This window comes from Enoplosus armatus, chromosome 8 (assembly GCF_043641665.1).
Source record: "Enoplosus armatus isolate fEnoArm2 chromosome 8, fEnoArm2.hap1, whole genome shotgun sequence".
NCBI classification, from domain to species: domain Eukaryota; kingdom Metazoa; phylum Chordata; class Actinopteri; order Centrarchiformes; family Enoplosidae; genus Enoplosus; species Enoplosus armatus.
In genome coordinates, this window is record NC_092187.1 from 20,257,333 (window position 1) to 20,272,797 (window position 15,465).

The 15,465-nt window shown below is 44.1% G+C and overlaps 2 protein-coding genes across 2 annotated transcripts; one reads left to right on the plus strand and one right to left on the minus strand.

Annotated features, from left to right (window-relative positions):
• Positions 1-215: 215 nt before the first annotated feature.
• On the plus strand, positions 216-4,583 carry wasb (WASP actin nucleation promoting factor b). The gene is made up of 11 exons (XM_070910751.1): positions 216-377; positions 1,135-1,275; positions 1,466-1,552; positions 1,700-1,796; positions 2,219-2,248; positions 2,356-2,391; positions 2,512-2,719; positions 2,819-2,997; positions 3,119-3,711; positions 3,875-3,986; positions 4,081-4,583. Exons 1-11 carry the CDS (start codon positions 276-278, stop codon positions 4,137-4,139), a joined length of 1,644 nt encoding a protein of 547 aa, XP_070766852.1. The 5' UTR covers positions 216-275; the 3' UTR covers positions 4,140-4,583.
• LOC139289206 (semaphorin-3F-like) lies at positions 4,337-14,688 on the minus strand. The gene is made up of 18 exons (XM_070910750.1): positions 14,671-14,688; positions 12,680-12,816; positions 9,642-9,802; positions 9,456-9,518; positions 9,220-9,339; positions 8,939-9,032; positions 8,713-8,832; positions 8,448-8,593; positions 8,224-8,338; positions 8,053-8,122; positions 7,812-7,956; positions 7,447-7,669; positions 7,274-7,362; positions 7,136-7,177; positions 6,891-7,048; positions 6,738-6,805; positions 6,519-6,646; positions 4,337-6,171 (listed from the first exon to the last, which is right to left on the minus strand). Exons 2-18 carry the CDS (start codon positions 12,789-12,791, stop codon positions 5,794-5,796), a joined length of 2,232 nt encoding a protein of 743 aa, XP_070766851.1. The 5' UTR covers positions 12,792-12,816; positions 14,671-14,688; the 3' UTR covers positions 4,337-5,793.
• Between the last annotated feature and the right edge of the window lie 777 nt (positions 14,689-15,465).

Genomic DNA, 15,465 nt, shown 5'->3' on the forward strand with positions numbered 1-15,465 from the left:
ACGTACTCGCAACAGGAGAAGCGCAATAGTGCACTGCCTCCCTCTGAAAATGGAAGTAACACATTCATTCGTGCTCTGCGTCTGACAGAAAGAAGAAAAGTGGGGGTTAGAGAAGTGCGGTTGGCCGTTTCCTGCTTTGAGTTGATGTGTGCACATAACAGAGAAGAGAAACTTCCTTGACTGTAGAGCTTAGTATTCTGTCAGTGTAGAGAGGACGCTTTTTCACATGCTGTACACATTAATTTAAGATAAACTGGGACCTTTATCAGAGGACCATGAGCCGTGGATCTAAAGCTAAATTGGAGAGCGCCCGGAGCTCTCTGCTGAGCCCACAGGAGAATGAGAAGGTGGAGGAGCTGCTGGGCAGAAGGTGTGCTGTAAGTTCTGAACTGACCGGGGAGGGGATTGCCCATCGAGAGAATTATATCCTGCTGTATTTGTCCTCATTTGTATTCTTTCCGCTGGAAGAGTTTGTTGTAAAAATGAGAAAGGAGAAGCTATCCAAGATAATACAGGTTATTCTGGTTGCTGCATAAAACATGCAAATTTTTTCAGCCTCAAGACTTAATGGTTAAACATCGTACCCTGAATTTGAATAATCACATGGGAACTTACTTTTTTAAATTATTTTTAGATAATCAGGTACATTTGAATCCCAGTCTTATTTTGACATATATATTTTCTTTAAAGGAATCTATATGTTGATGCCAGTGCAGTTTAACATGGATTGCTGACATTAGGTCATCAAAAAGAAGGTAGCTGCAACAGGAAATTGTGGCTGAACCATTTCCTCTTCTGGTGTCAGAATTAGACACTATCGTTTAGTCAGTAACAGTCGAGTAGAAGTTGCTTTTGTTCCTGACTGAGATAAACACAACCCACAGTTGTGTCACACTTGAATAAGAACCAAACAAAAAAATGATCTGAGCGGCATATTTTAATGACTTATACCTTCAGTGGTAAATTAAAGAGCATCAAAGTACTTCTAGTTGTTATCTGAACAAATGAATGCAGACAAGGAAGTGAATCGTCACCACAGAACTACACATTTACATGCGAACTGCAATAATATACTCTCAAGTGTCTTATCAGCACTAAACTGTTTTCAATGTATGTATTGTCTGTTGTGTTTAGTCCATGGCCACTACAGTAGCACAGCTGTTTATGGCTCTGCCTCACAGTCCATCCATGTGGAGCTTGCAGCACACTGGAGTGGTCTGCCTCATCAAAGACAACCCTCAGCGCTCCTACTTCATACGGATGTTTGATTTGAAGGTAAAGTCTCGGACAATGCGGCCATTATACCAAGAATCTAATTACGAGGCTGCATAAGAATATTTAGGCCTTCTTTAGACTGATGATCTAATCACGGTGCATGTGTTGTCCTGTGAATTTAGAAGGTTTCTAAACTATACTGCCATGAGTATTATCGAGAGGCTGAAATATTAACCATGTTTTTCCACAGACAGGGAGGCAGGTTTGGGAGCAGGAGCTCTACAACCAAATTATTTACTCCTCGCCACAGCCGTACTTTCATACTTTTGCTGCAGATGTAAGCACACCCTCATTTGAGCTCTTCTACCAACTCAAGTTACTGTTGAGTTATGATGTCCTGCAATCATTCGTATCAGTAGATCACAAAATTTTAAATACAGTTTTTGTCTGATGTGATTCCTTGTCCATTCCTTACACAATGCAGGACTGCCAAGTCGGACTGAACTTTGCTGTGCAACAGGAAGCAGAAGCCTTCCAAAATGCTGTCGAGGAGAAAATCAACCAAAGAAACAACCGTCAAGGTCAGTGGGGTCATAGACACCACTGTGATGTTTATTTTTAGAATTGGAGAGCATGAAATACATCTTTAATACGATGATACATAGCCATATTTGCAACTTCAATATGTTTTTGTATATGCTCTTGGGTTAATATGTTGTTTGCGATAAGGTCCTGGAAAATAATGTATAATTCACAATTTAAATCAACATAAAGGTTGATTTTTTTGCCTAAATCTGAAACATTTATCAAGCAGCGTACTGCAGGGACTTCTGAATCCATCAAACAGAAATTCTCAGGTGCTAATGGGTTGATAAATCATAAATAATTTCATACTTCATCATTTAAAGAGGAAATGTTTTATGTATTTTAGGTGAATAAATATTGTTTTATCGTGTGGCAATGTGATGCAAAATGCTTTCTCTCACTTCCTTGTTATTGACAGACAAGAAACAGCGCCCCCTGCCGTCTAGTGGTGAGATAGCAATACATTTCATGACTTCGTAATTGTATTTACGTATGTAGCAAAGTATAAATATAAAAATATTTGTTTCCTCTTTTCCTGTTTCCTGTCACTGTTAGACAGAGGTTCCCTGCCTCCAGTCCCACCGGAAAAAGGTGCGTAACTCCTTCACCTCAACACATCTTTTCTGTAATGTTTACTGCCACCAATGATGCACGAAATTGAAAAACAATAACAAACCAACCTGCGTGTATACTCTGTATCTCCTCAAAAAGCATCATCTGGTAGCCCTGGTTCATTTCACATGGCCACAGTGGACATCCAAAACCCAGACATCCATTCTTCCCGCTATCGCTCGATGCCTTCACCCACTGCTGCCTCCTTAGGTCTGACCAGCAAAGGAAAGAAGAGTAAGAAGGATAAGAACAAGAAAAAGGGCAGCAAACTCTCCAAAGCAGACATCGGGGCGCCCAGTGGATTTAAGTAAATGTTTGAATGTGTTGGCAGTGGAGTTTGGTTAATATTTAGAGAGGATGTTGTGTAACTGTATCACTCCGTCCCCTTTTGTTCCCTTCCTGTCAGGCATGTTTCTCATGTCGGCTGGGATCCCAACAACCTTGACCCTGACCTGTGGAAGCTGCTCTCTCAAGCTGGGATCAGTGAAGCTGAGATGAGGGATGAAAAGACCTCCCAGCTCATCTACAATGTCATTGAGCAGTCTGGAGGCATGGAGGCGGTCAAAAGGGAGGTGAACAGAGCAGGTCAGACTCACACTGCATCGTTTTGTTCCTCCTTATTAATCTCACTGCTCCCCGCAGGCTTATGGAACTGTCTAAAGCTTGGGCTGAATGGTTATGCATTTCTTGTTCCATTGCATGATAGGTTCTGGACCTCCACCACCTCCACCTGGCAGACAAGGGCCTCTGCCTCCTGTGCCGGGCTCCAGTCCCTCTGCTCCAAACCCTCCACCTCCACGAGGCCGCTCTGGCCCCCTGCCTCCTATCCCAGGCCAGTCACCTCGAGGGAGCCCATCCCCCCATCCATCTCCAGCACGTGGAGGCGTGCCACCCCCACCTCCTCCAACAAGCAGAAGTGGTCCTCCGCCACCACCACCTGCGCACTCTGCACCTTCTCAGTTCCTCTCACCGCCATCCTCAATGTCCTCTCATGTCTCAATCCCACCCTCCTCCCACAACCTGCCTCCACCCCTGCCACCGTCTAGCCAGCGATCCATGGGTTTCCCACCTCCTCCTGTCCCATCTACACCCAGCAGAGGAGGAGGAGGTGGAGGGCCACCTCCACCTCCTCCTCCGCCCCCTCCACCTCCACCTCCCCAAAACTTTACGTCTTCAGATTTCCCACCTCCTCCTCCTCTCTCCGGTGGCCCACCGCCACCTGCCGCTCCATCCGTCGGAGGAGGAGACAGCAGAGGAGCTCTGCTGGATCAGATCCGACTGGGGAAGAAGCTCAGAAATGTAAAGCAACTTCCTCTTCTCAAAGACATTTCAGACATGCCACACATAAGCACACCAGTCTTTACTGTCATGCTGCAATGCGTCAAAATTAAAATCTTGCGTGGACACTTGCAGCAGATATTCATGTTCAAGCGCTGTACTTCTTTCCTGGTGTGCGTTACAGGTGACAGAGAGCCCTGATCAAGCTCCGCCTTCAGCACCAGAGTCAGGTGAGGGCATCGTTGGTGCTCTCATGATGGTCATGCAGAAGAGGAGTAAAGTCATCCATTCCTCTGGTAAATATTAGAACATTAATTACATCCTACCAATGGCAAGTTGAACAAAAAGGGCCATATAGTCTCACACATTTATATTTGTCCTCTCTTTCAGATGAAAGTGAAGATGAGGGTGGAGATGAAGACGATGACGACGACGAATGGGACGACTGAACTGAAAGCTCTTGTTTGCGTGGATTTTGAACTTAGTTCAGCAGTGATTTGAGTTACAAACCTCTGAACTGCAATACTGTTACACGTTGTTGGATTTCAGATCCAAAAATAGCAATATGTAATATGACAGCAACTGTGTGGATGACTAAATAAACAAATAATTCAATATAAAGGACTTGAAAGTGAAAGAAAACAAGTTTAAGAGAATTCTGAAATGTTTATATATTTGTTCGAACATTTCCAGTGTAGGATTCATCAGCGTGACAGCACATAGCACTGTGTTACTCACAATGAAGGTGAACGGTGGCTCTGCCTGGAAAATATCTTGTTCCTTGCGCTCCCATTAAAAAGAGCCTTTTTAAAAATCTGTAAATACAGCATATGACAGAACACCAACAATCAATGCTAAATCTGAGCCACTTTCATTCCCATTTTTATAACATACTGTACATAAAAAAAAACACATTATGCTCCTGTATCATTTTCTCATACATCTGTGCAAAGATCCCCAATTCCCTCGAATACCACCACCGACAAAGTGCATAACTGGAAGAACACTGTACGCTATACGTATCTTCAACACTCACATACTGTAGGTCACTAGAGCACGGGACAGTAAGGGAGTCATTATATAACAACATCCAATGGAATTAGCTTAACAGAATACTTTACACCTTACGAACATCATTACACACCAAGGTTAAAAACAGAACAACAGTAAAATGTACAACTTGCAACAAACAACAACAGATATGCATGCAACATATGCATCATATTATCATCATACTATCTTCATACAATACAAGAGTAATCCAATGACCATATATATTATATTCACAATCAATATATTACATTTTTGTTTCAAGATACTTGAAAGCACCATACGCGTGGTTTTGCACGTTGAAGCCTTTTAACTACATGCTGCACATATGTTCCATCCCAGTCGGCCATTTTCCAAAACAACAACAAACTTGTGTGAAATGTGTGATCCATCACAATAAGTTGTCTTTGTTATTTTTCACCACAGTAACATTATAGTTGCATGGTTATTGTGTTTTGAAAACTTTTCTTTGATGGTGCATTCAAGGACCATCCAAAATCTGACACTTAAGCTGCCAAAAACCTCTGCTTTCACAAGCCATGTTATTGGAAAATCATACATAGAAGACACAAACATGGACATTGTGAAAGAGATCATTTAAATGTTTTTTTTTCTTTAATTTCTTGCACTAAATATGTTGATCTTCCACAGTGATTCTCAGGTCACAGATACTATGGTTTCCCACAAGCACCTGAACATACCAACCAGAAGAAATGAATCCCTATAATCCCTATGATAGATGATCAATCTTGAGTATCAAGTCTGCAACTTGATTTAAATGTCAAACTGACATGAACTGATACCTGAAAGATAAAATATCAATCTAAAAATGTACAGTATTCTTTGGGAAGTGATCGCAGGTAATGGCAAATATACACACGTTTTGTATTTTCAAGGCTGACACTTGCAAAACCATCAATATAGTACTTTAACGACAGCACGACAGCATCACCTGCCTAATGAATGGAGGTGATACACAAACATGCGTGTCAAACATAAAAGTCCACCATAAAGTCCAGACAGGCCAGTGCTGGACAGCGTCAGTCCCGTCCTCTAGCCAAGGCCTTGGTCCTGGCTCTCTGTGTGCCTGCGGCTGGTGCGCTTGCGCTGCTGCTGCTGTTTGGGACTGAGCTGTTCCCAGTAGGACTGGCAGTACTGGTTAATCAGTCTAATTTCGGGTGGGAAGGGTGTGGAAACGAGGGAGGACTGCGGGTAAGGTCCCGCTTGGCGAGTTTTTGGCTCTACATCCTCATCTTGAGCAGTGAGAGCTAACACGATGTCTCGATTCAGGATGCGCAGCGCCACGCGAGCCACTGTATGTTTAAAGTTGTTCTCAGTGGCGAGGCAGTGGTAGAGCCCCGCGTCTGATTGGTTGAGAGACTTCAGGAGGATACCATGGTTGGTCTTCAGAATGCCTCCCACACGGTTGAGCTGCAGAAAAAAAAAGATTACAAATGAGCAGGTGATTGATGCTCTTAAAGCAATATTGTTTTGGGGGAAATACACTTATTCGCTTTCTTGCTGAGAGTTAGATGAGAAAATTGATACCATTCTCATGTCTTTCCTGTAAATATGAAGCTACAGCCAGTAGTCCCTTAGCTTAGCTTAGCATAAAGACTGAAAACGGGGACACAGCACCTACCAGCACCTCTAAAGCTCACTGTTGCCTGTTAACTTCACGTGTCGACAAGACTTATATTTAGTCAGATATGAGAGTGGTATCATTGACGTCAAACTATTCCTTTAACATTTCCTAAAATGTAATAGTTCCTCCTCACCACTTTCCTCTTTCCTTCCCTCTGGAAGAGCCACTTGACGGTGGCCTGGGGAGAGCGAGGCTGACACTCCAAGAAGGTGCTGCTGCCCTCCACTCCAAACTGCACTGTTTCTCTCAGACGTTTCTCCACTGCACAGATAGAGAGAGAAGAAATGGCGACAACTGCTCAAAACAAACTCAAATTTGCATGATCGTTAAACACACTAAAAAGTTACCACACCTTTGGCATTAAAGCCTCTGCACTGCCTCAGCGGGTCGCCATGTTTAACATCCTGTCTTCTGCTCCTCCTGAAACAAAGAGAATTAAGAATTAAGTTGACTTAACGTATCCTCACGTCATAGTTTAGAAACAGTGCACTGTGACGTCGCTGACCTTTTGGTGGACGGGGTGAAGGCAGAGCAGCTCTCTCCATCCCAGGCGCAGTAGGGGTCTCGAGCCAGACAGCAGTCAGAGCAGGCCCTGCCGTACACACCACAGCGATGCAGCGACACCTGGGTCAGCCCCGCATCTGATGACACGTACAGCTGTTGCTGTGGTGACACAAGCAAAACAAACTCAACTCATTGCGGTTGTGTTTTGGTGTAAGACAGATTTGTCTTTAAGAGGAATTTGCTTACTCTTTTAGAGGATATCTTCATTGTTTTGACTGGAGCTCTGGTCTGTAGATAAATCAATAGCAAAAAAGATTAATCAATTAGATTGTATCTTTGAGATTGGAGTATTTTGTCTTTTCAGGACCACATATTTAGACATACCCGGAAAACCTCCACTTCCTCTAGTGTCAGTTCCTCCATGCTAGTTGGGTCCTTGGGCAAAACTATAACTTTTTGGACAGTGCCTCGATCTAGAAGTGAGAGAAATTATATTTAAGATCGACATTTTCTTGCCAAACTAAGGACCAGTGCCACCAGCCCGGCAGCCGTCTCACCTGTACCCAGGAAGAGCACCTCGTAGCGGGCATCCACGGCGTCCACCTGATCCACCACCAGGGCAGTGAAGCGGTAGTCCACGCCCGTTCTCACCACCAGGGGGCGGCGGTGGATTGGATAAACTGGATGGATCATGAGAGGATGGGCTCTGATGAAATTCACAGCCTCATCTGAAAAGTTCTTGGAGGAACGGATACCAGGAGTGAAGGTTCCCCCTGGACACTGGATGGGATGAAAGAGGAGGTGGAGTTTGTTTATGAATACATTTGTTTAAATCATCTGTTAACTTTCTGTTGATGCCGATTTAGATGTCTGTGGTTTCTTTGATTGCATCACTTTGGAAATAATGTGACGTAAAACGTACTGTTCCAGGGCGTGGGTAGGGAATCTTGCCAGTGTACTCTGTCCATTGGTAATTATGGCCATGTTTGTGGGCAAACGGCCCATTGAAGACATTGCGGATGTCAGCCATTGAGTACACGCAGACTGCTGAGCCCTTGAACACAGAGCTTGAGCAGAAACAGACAATTAGGGTAAGAGGTAGAGGTGGAAGACAGTTACATGAGGTGCAAATTTATCAACCAGGCCTCCAAAAAAACACTCACCCTGCTGTAGTGAAGAGGCCGTACACCATAGGGTTTCGTTCATCCTGTGTGGGCTGAATAAACACATCCCCTGAAAGAGGAATGATACGAAATCAATAACGCAACAGTAAAAGCAGTTGCAATTAAAATGTTATCAGTTTAAACGCAGTGCTTCTTTTATTGTGGCCTCACGTAGTTCATCAAACCGTGTCTCCACTCCATCTTCTCCTATCACTGAACAGATAAGACGCGCCTTCAGGAACGTCGTCCAGCGGTTCACCAGGGACTTCTGCCCTCCTTCATCATTCTAGACAGGAAGGAAATTAGGTCACGGCTCAATACTTACAATGCGTTTCATATTACAAGGTAAGCTGCATATATTTTCACTTCATATATACGATGTGGTTTCGGCTCACCAGACACACTCTTCCCACCCTGGCTAAGATGCTGGGGCTCGCCCCGCCGCTCGAGTCTAGACTCTTCTCGCGGAAAAAGAAGTAAAGTTTGTCGTCGTTCCTTTCTGCGCTGTCAGGGATCTGCTGGATCTGAACAAACACGGGCTCTAGGAGATAAAACCAGATAAGCGGAGGCAGGATTGAGGCAAGTGGTTGTCAAATAAAATGAGAGGAACTATAACCTGTAATCAGCAAGATTTACCTGCTCAAACCCACACTTACTCACCGTTGAGCCACCTGGAGTCATACTGCTCCGTCCTGATTGCCGTTCTCCCTCCCATGGTCCTAAACAAAGCAGCATCTGTACTCATGAAGTCAATATGGACCCCTGCATATAGGTTACCCTCTGCAAAGGTGAGACGATAAGAGAATAGAAAGATGAGACTTTAGTAGCGTAACGAATTTGATACGATTCTGTGTTCTTTTCTGCCTGTAAATGAAGCAAGTCTTACGGATCAGAACTGCAACGCTCTCCTGTTTGGGATCATAGGAGCATTTTCCCTTCCCTGAATCCACATACCCAGGGACCAGCCTAAACAGGTAGTCCTGCAGAGGCAGATTAGACAGGGAGAGCAGGCATAAAAATAGACCGCTAAAACGTCACGAGGGAGCATGGGGAAATCATAAACAAATCAGTGTCCCAGTTTGTAGTCCTGAAATATTTAGCAGGACAACCCTTTCCATGCCTACTGCCGAGGGATTTTTGCGGTAAATCGCATGTCTTTGTGTTCACCTCTGCCCTCCAGCCTCTGTTGATGAACGTGCAGATCGGTTGGTATGCCCCTGTTCCACAGGTGTAGAGGTGGGTGCGGTTCCACGGCTCTATCAGCCGCACAAAGTTGGCACATTCGCCCTGCACAAAAAGGGAGTAAGACAAATGGAATTCAAACATCGTCATCCTCATTGTCCCGTCTTGAAAGCAGAAGTCTACGATTGTTGAAAGAGCAGGATGTAAATACATGATCCCACCTGTCTTCCCTTTCCAGTCATCTGACATTCTCCCTTTCTCTTAGCAGATGCCGGCCAGTGGATCTGTGTTTTTCGAAAACAGAAATACTGGATTATTAAGGATCACTGCATTTAGAGACTTAATGCCACATACCAAATAGCAGAGTGGATTTAAGAGAAAGCAAAGCTGGTAGAGTTTGTACGCACTATGAGTGGCTCCTTGTTGACGTTGTGCATGTCCAGAGCCACCAGGTACTCCCGGCTGCCCAGGTACAGACGGCCCTGATCCTGATCCATCAGGAGGATGCGGTAGTCGCTGGTGTTGAAGGAGAAACTGAAGGGTCGCGCTGCCTTTGTGTCCATCAGTTCTGTGCGAAAAGTGTTCCAGCTTTGTTAAAAAAACACAACATCTACCCCACTTGGAGAACCAACAGCAGGGGGAGCAAAGGTTACCCCTCGAAAATCTATTCACATCATACCCTTTATGCCTTTAACATGTTTCATTACTGACTTGGATGAACTTATGGTCCCTTGAACAACACCCTTCTCTGGAAAAATGTGTGTCACTGATTAAATATAACTCAACTTTCATTTTAAGAAACATATTCGCTTTTAAGATCTCAATATTTTATGTGTCCTGACTGTCTGATTGAGTTTAAGGCACCGCATGCCCGGTGGAGTTAGACGAAAAAGCAGGTCCCTTAGGAAGCACGGTCAGTGGAACTCGGAGCTAATTCTTAAGATCAGGATTGTGTTCAGCAGAGCGTAACCTGTTAAGACACGCTGCAGTGGAAAATGTTTCTCCTTTTTTTTTGTTCTCCTGAAAGCTTTGATTGAACAATTTTCATCTGCTGCGAGACAAATGGACTGTGTGCTGCACTCTGCCTCCGAATGTGACTTGTTTCCAGTCTTTCATCCGACAATTCATCGCCTCATTTTAAACACATAAAAAGCAACACACACACACACACACATCTGTGGCATACTGTATGTAAGATTTTGACCACCATATATGCACACTGGGACACAGCGTAGGCATGTTAAAGACAGCAGGCTTATGTGCTGACAAATGTTCACAGAGACCCTCAGAAGCCGGCTTACAGGGATTCAAGAGGAAGCACAATCTTTATTTACATCAAAGTGCCTGCCATCTTCCTTTTGAGGTCAATGTTAACAGGATGCAGTCAAGGTGCCACTAAAATAAGCGACACAATCGGATCTCCGCACGACACGAGACGGAGTCTTTGGAGGCGGGAAGAGGTCCGGTTCTGTTCCTGAGAGGTAAACACAGGATAACAAGCCTCTGGCCCGGCTCCACTGGGCCATAGTGGATTCACTGAACGAGCTAAATGTGGAAACACCACACCCCTATACATGTCTCCATTCTCCGAAAATAGCAAACAATGTACTGCCATCATCTGGTAAACATTCAGCTAACACTTATCCCCTGACAACATTCTGACACTGATAGGGAAACACTGGGAAGGACATACGATTCAAGCATGAAGCTACAGCTGGGCCACTATAAGCTCTCGTGTTACAACTTGACAACATATTGTCACTGAGGCACTAATGACCACTGCTGTTTAGTCACAGGCCAAGCTCAAGTATGAACAAACTGGTGACAGCAGCGCGAGGGCATGAGATACTAAAACATGGCTTCAATTACGCTGCACATTTTGCTCTCTAGCAATGCTGACTAATTCTATCAAATGAGACCCAAGTCAATCCCTTTGAAGTGTGTATAACTGACACCACCTCCCAGCAACAGAGCAAACAATGTAAGATCTCTGTCCTCTGCAGGCCTCCTGTACCCCAGAGTGTCACACATTCGTTCAGAAGAGTCACATGTCCTCCAGCCGCCCCGAAAACCTCCTCCACAGGCGCCTCGGGGAACAAAGAGACTCGGTGTCACAAACAATGAACAATAAATCCTTGGAGTGGCAGAAAACAGTTGGGGAGTAAATCCAACTTTTTTCCTTTTTGTTTGGAATTAGGGGGAAGGGCGGCAGAGGGCTGTGAATGCGGCTGCTTTATCGGGAAAAACCTCACCGACAATCTAACAATTCAACACCTATCAGCTGCTCTGAACAAGCTCCGGTACATGAATCTGTCACGGAGAGCTCTGTGCAGATGTGAATTCCTGTATCTTACGCAGGGAGGAACACAATCGAGTTCAAGACCAAACTTGTGTAATTGGTCAGACTACTGAGCCGTTTACCGAAAGGGGATTAGTGTCAAAGGTCATATAAAAATGCTCTGCAATTACTCTCTCAAGCCACAAATGGAAGCGTTGCCGTGTTTGACAGCCGCGAACAGCATGTAGACAGCTGTTTTCAGTCTTATAAAATCAGTTGAATTCAAAACAGCACGGCGTGTAGACTCCAACTGCTAGTTGTCATCAACCGCAGATTTTATGATTAGCTCACCTCTAATCTGCTTCAGATGTCAGACCTACAAAATCCTCAAAGTTTCTCATTGAATCACTGCAGTTGAACAAGATAAGACACCAAACAACGCTAACGCTGCCTAGACCGGACCCGGGACCAGAGCATATCGACTCGCCTCCACATGAAAGCATGCTATAAATCTGATTCACACCTCTAATTCTTACTTGCAGGTACTTCAGGTGTGACGTGTGTGCGTGTTTGTGAGCGTTCACGTCCACATGTGAAGGGACAACATGATAGAGATGCAGAGATAACTGTAATCATCCAGCATTGTTCTGATCAAAGGTGTCATCCACATATTTGTAACATGAAGACTACATGGGAAAATCCCAAATGCCTACAAAAAAGGGGCTTTAAAACCACTATCCATTTTGGATTTGACGCCTCCAGGCCAAAACATCACATCTCTAAAATCTCATTTTGCTCTTGTGATCAAATTTCAGGTGTTTCCTTCTTGTGTCATCATGTCAGACATCAAAAACAAAGAAGAAGTGACAGGTCAGACTGCAGTGTGTGTGGGCTGTAGGGTGTGGGGAGAAACTCTGTCGAAGGGCACTACCAGTAACCAACCACACGTAACATCCACCTTTTGTTTTCAGGGTTGCACTGTTTGACATGGGGCAGGAAATACGTTCTTTACATATGTATAAAGAGGAAACATAAGTGCTGGTGTGGATGCGTGCACGGGCGCGTGCACGAGTTTGTGTGTGAGCGCCGGTGACTTTGTGGGTTAAAAGAAACTATTACGACGATCCCTGCTGTCAGAGGAGTTTTAGTTAATCTGTATGAGCTCACCTTTGAAGGAGAGGCGAACCCTCGGAGCAGACTGCTGCAGGCCCGAGCCTCTGTAAACACATAAGGCCAACAGGAGGAGTTGGGCTCCAGATGCTGTCATGGTAACAGTCATGCAGGTAGCCCACAGAGATCTAAATCTGGACGAAAAAAGAAAGAGGAATGAACTATTATTATAGAGCGCCCCATGAGAAATATGAGACAGAAAAAGAAGGAAGGACAGGCAAGACACACTCTCCCTCTCCGTCTCTCTCTCTCTTTCTCTGATCTCTCTGATCAGAAGTTTGGCCTGCAGCCTTCCAAGGCGAGACGTATAGTTTGGCAGGAGAGAACAACGTCCAAATCTTCGCACCTGCTCTGGAAAATATGACAGCCCTATTATTTATTTAAAGTGCAAATGTAGTGAGGTATGTGTTGAGACTGTACAATGGTGTGTGCAAGCACAGTCACATGGAAAAAGTCTAAAAAAAGGAGATTGATGTCTTCTTGTCGTCATCATGAACATGTTCTTAAACATATTACATTTTCTTAAACATACATTTCATCCACATGTTCATAAGAAAATTGGAAATAACAAGACTCATCAGTGATTCCCTCTGCCTCTCTCTCTCTCTCTCTCTCAGTCTTTCAACAAAGCACGTCGACGTACTTTCAGAAGTTGACGAGTGAAATACATGACAGTTCAAAGAAACAGGTAGTCCTCGCTGAAACAATTTCTGACAGTTTAGGGGTGTTGAAACGTAGCCTAACTGTTAGACCTTAACTCAAGCATTCATTATGCATCTGCACTTTGCTGGAGAGGATCACATATAAATTATGAATACTAAAAGCTGAGTCCACAACATCCATTAAATTGTCTCCCTGAAGGTGTGCTTTGCTCAGGCTATAAGCCATCCCACGGGCTTTTCTTTTTCTCATGGCATCCATGTAGCCAAGGCCTCCAGTGGCCCGCGGTACAAGCCTCGAAAAGAGGGCTTTTAGGGAGAGGTATTCATGCTGAAAAACTAGTGAGATTTCACAAAATGTTCATTATATTTCACAACAAGGCATTAATTTGTGTGTGACACATTTTCATAAATGTGCTCCCCATGAAAAATGTGAACATTGTGATGAAACTGAAATGACTGGTGCGCTGAACGTTTAGAAATTAAAACCAGAGGCTGCTGGGAGAGCTTCGCAGGCTTCCTGGCATAATCACACAGTTGCCTTATATCTGCTCACCAGGGAGGCTTGATCTCGATTCCTCCTATCAAACACTGCATATTCACTGTTAATAATACATATGCACCCAGGAGATGTGTAATCAAAAGGACGTGGAGACACATCTTTTTATGTGCCATGAAGAGTCACAGGTATAAGGAAAGACAGCACTGGATAAATAAATATATATATATATAAATATATAAATAAACATGGTCACCAAATGTTATTAGTCAACTCATCAGAGGAAAATGAGAATATGAGCACCACATTTTCAATAAAAATGGTTAGGCAGCAGGGCAAAATGTCTATTTCTCAGTATAAGTATGATTAATATTAATGTCCTGCCCATTATATTTAATATACTCATTTATATGAGGATAGACAATAATCTAAGTATTCTTCTTGAAATACCTTAATAATAACTAAACTAGAAAATAATAACGTGCCTGTGGGGCTCCATGTCTGGTGGCCTGACTGTACTTGGAGGTATTTGTATGAATGACGGTATTTCTGCTGGTAGTCTGTGTTGGGTGGTGACGGGCAGAGCAGATTGAAGTTCTGCTGTAATAACACATGGTTTCCCCTTTAAAATATAATTATAGGATTTCAATAACCTAGTTCTTTCTTTTTCTTCTCCTCCCGCGGCGGAGTGCGCACTTACCTGTGAACTCAACATCCCGAAATAGGAAGCGAACAAATGTGTGCACTTCAGTCACCTACCGCTTAGACTCCGCGACAGAGTAACCCGGCATGAGTTAAAAGTTAAACCGGAGGGAAGTTAAATGTCCTACCTTTGATTTCGGTACTTTCTCGATACCCGCGTTCGTCTCTGAGATCCACAAAAAATTTTAAAAAATAAAAACTTGCGAGATGTTACCGCTGCATTCCCCGCGTTTTGTGCCTCTGAGCTGGGCTGGAAAATCTCCCTCAGCAGCGCTGCGCAGCCATAAAACAATCCGGTACGTTTGCAAATTCCCCTTGAGAGAGAGAGAGAGAGAGAGACAGAGAGAGAGACAGAGAGAGAGAGAGAGAGAGAGACAGAGAGAGAGAGAAGAAAAAAAAAGCTGCCTAATCAGTCGCTATTAACCGACTGCATTTCTTCCATGAAACATTAAAAAGAAAAAAAAAGACACACAGCTGATCCCTCAACGCTTGTTCCACTCTTTCCCAAAACAAAGTTTAAGCCTGGACGGCAGCAACCCTCTCCGTGATGTGGACTAGATGTTGCTCCATTGATCCTCTAAAGGGGGTTTGAGGGTGAATCAAGTGACCAGGTGCAGGTGTTGGGAAGAGCGTCTGTCCTGCTGTCCTCTCCCTTCTGTTCTGCCCCCACCCAGCCTTCCCTCTCCTGTTGGCCCACAGCAGCATTGGACCAAACCTCTTGGTACACCATATGGGTATGATTAACCCCGTCACTGCTGGTGAGTTGAACACACTGCTCCACTCTACTATAAACTGTTATTCATCTGTCACTTCAATAGTCCTCTGCTGGCAGAGGTTTATTTAAGCTGAATAATTCACTTAAATGGCGATGGGCTGTTTTATATAAATGTTTTTTCTCATGCACCAGGAGGGCCACAGACTAT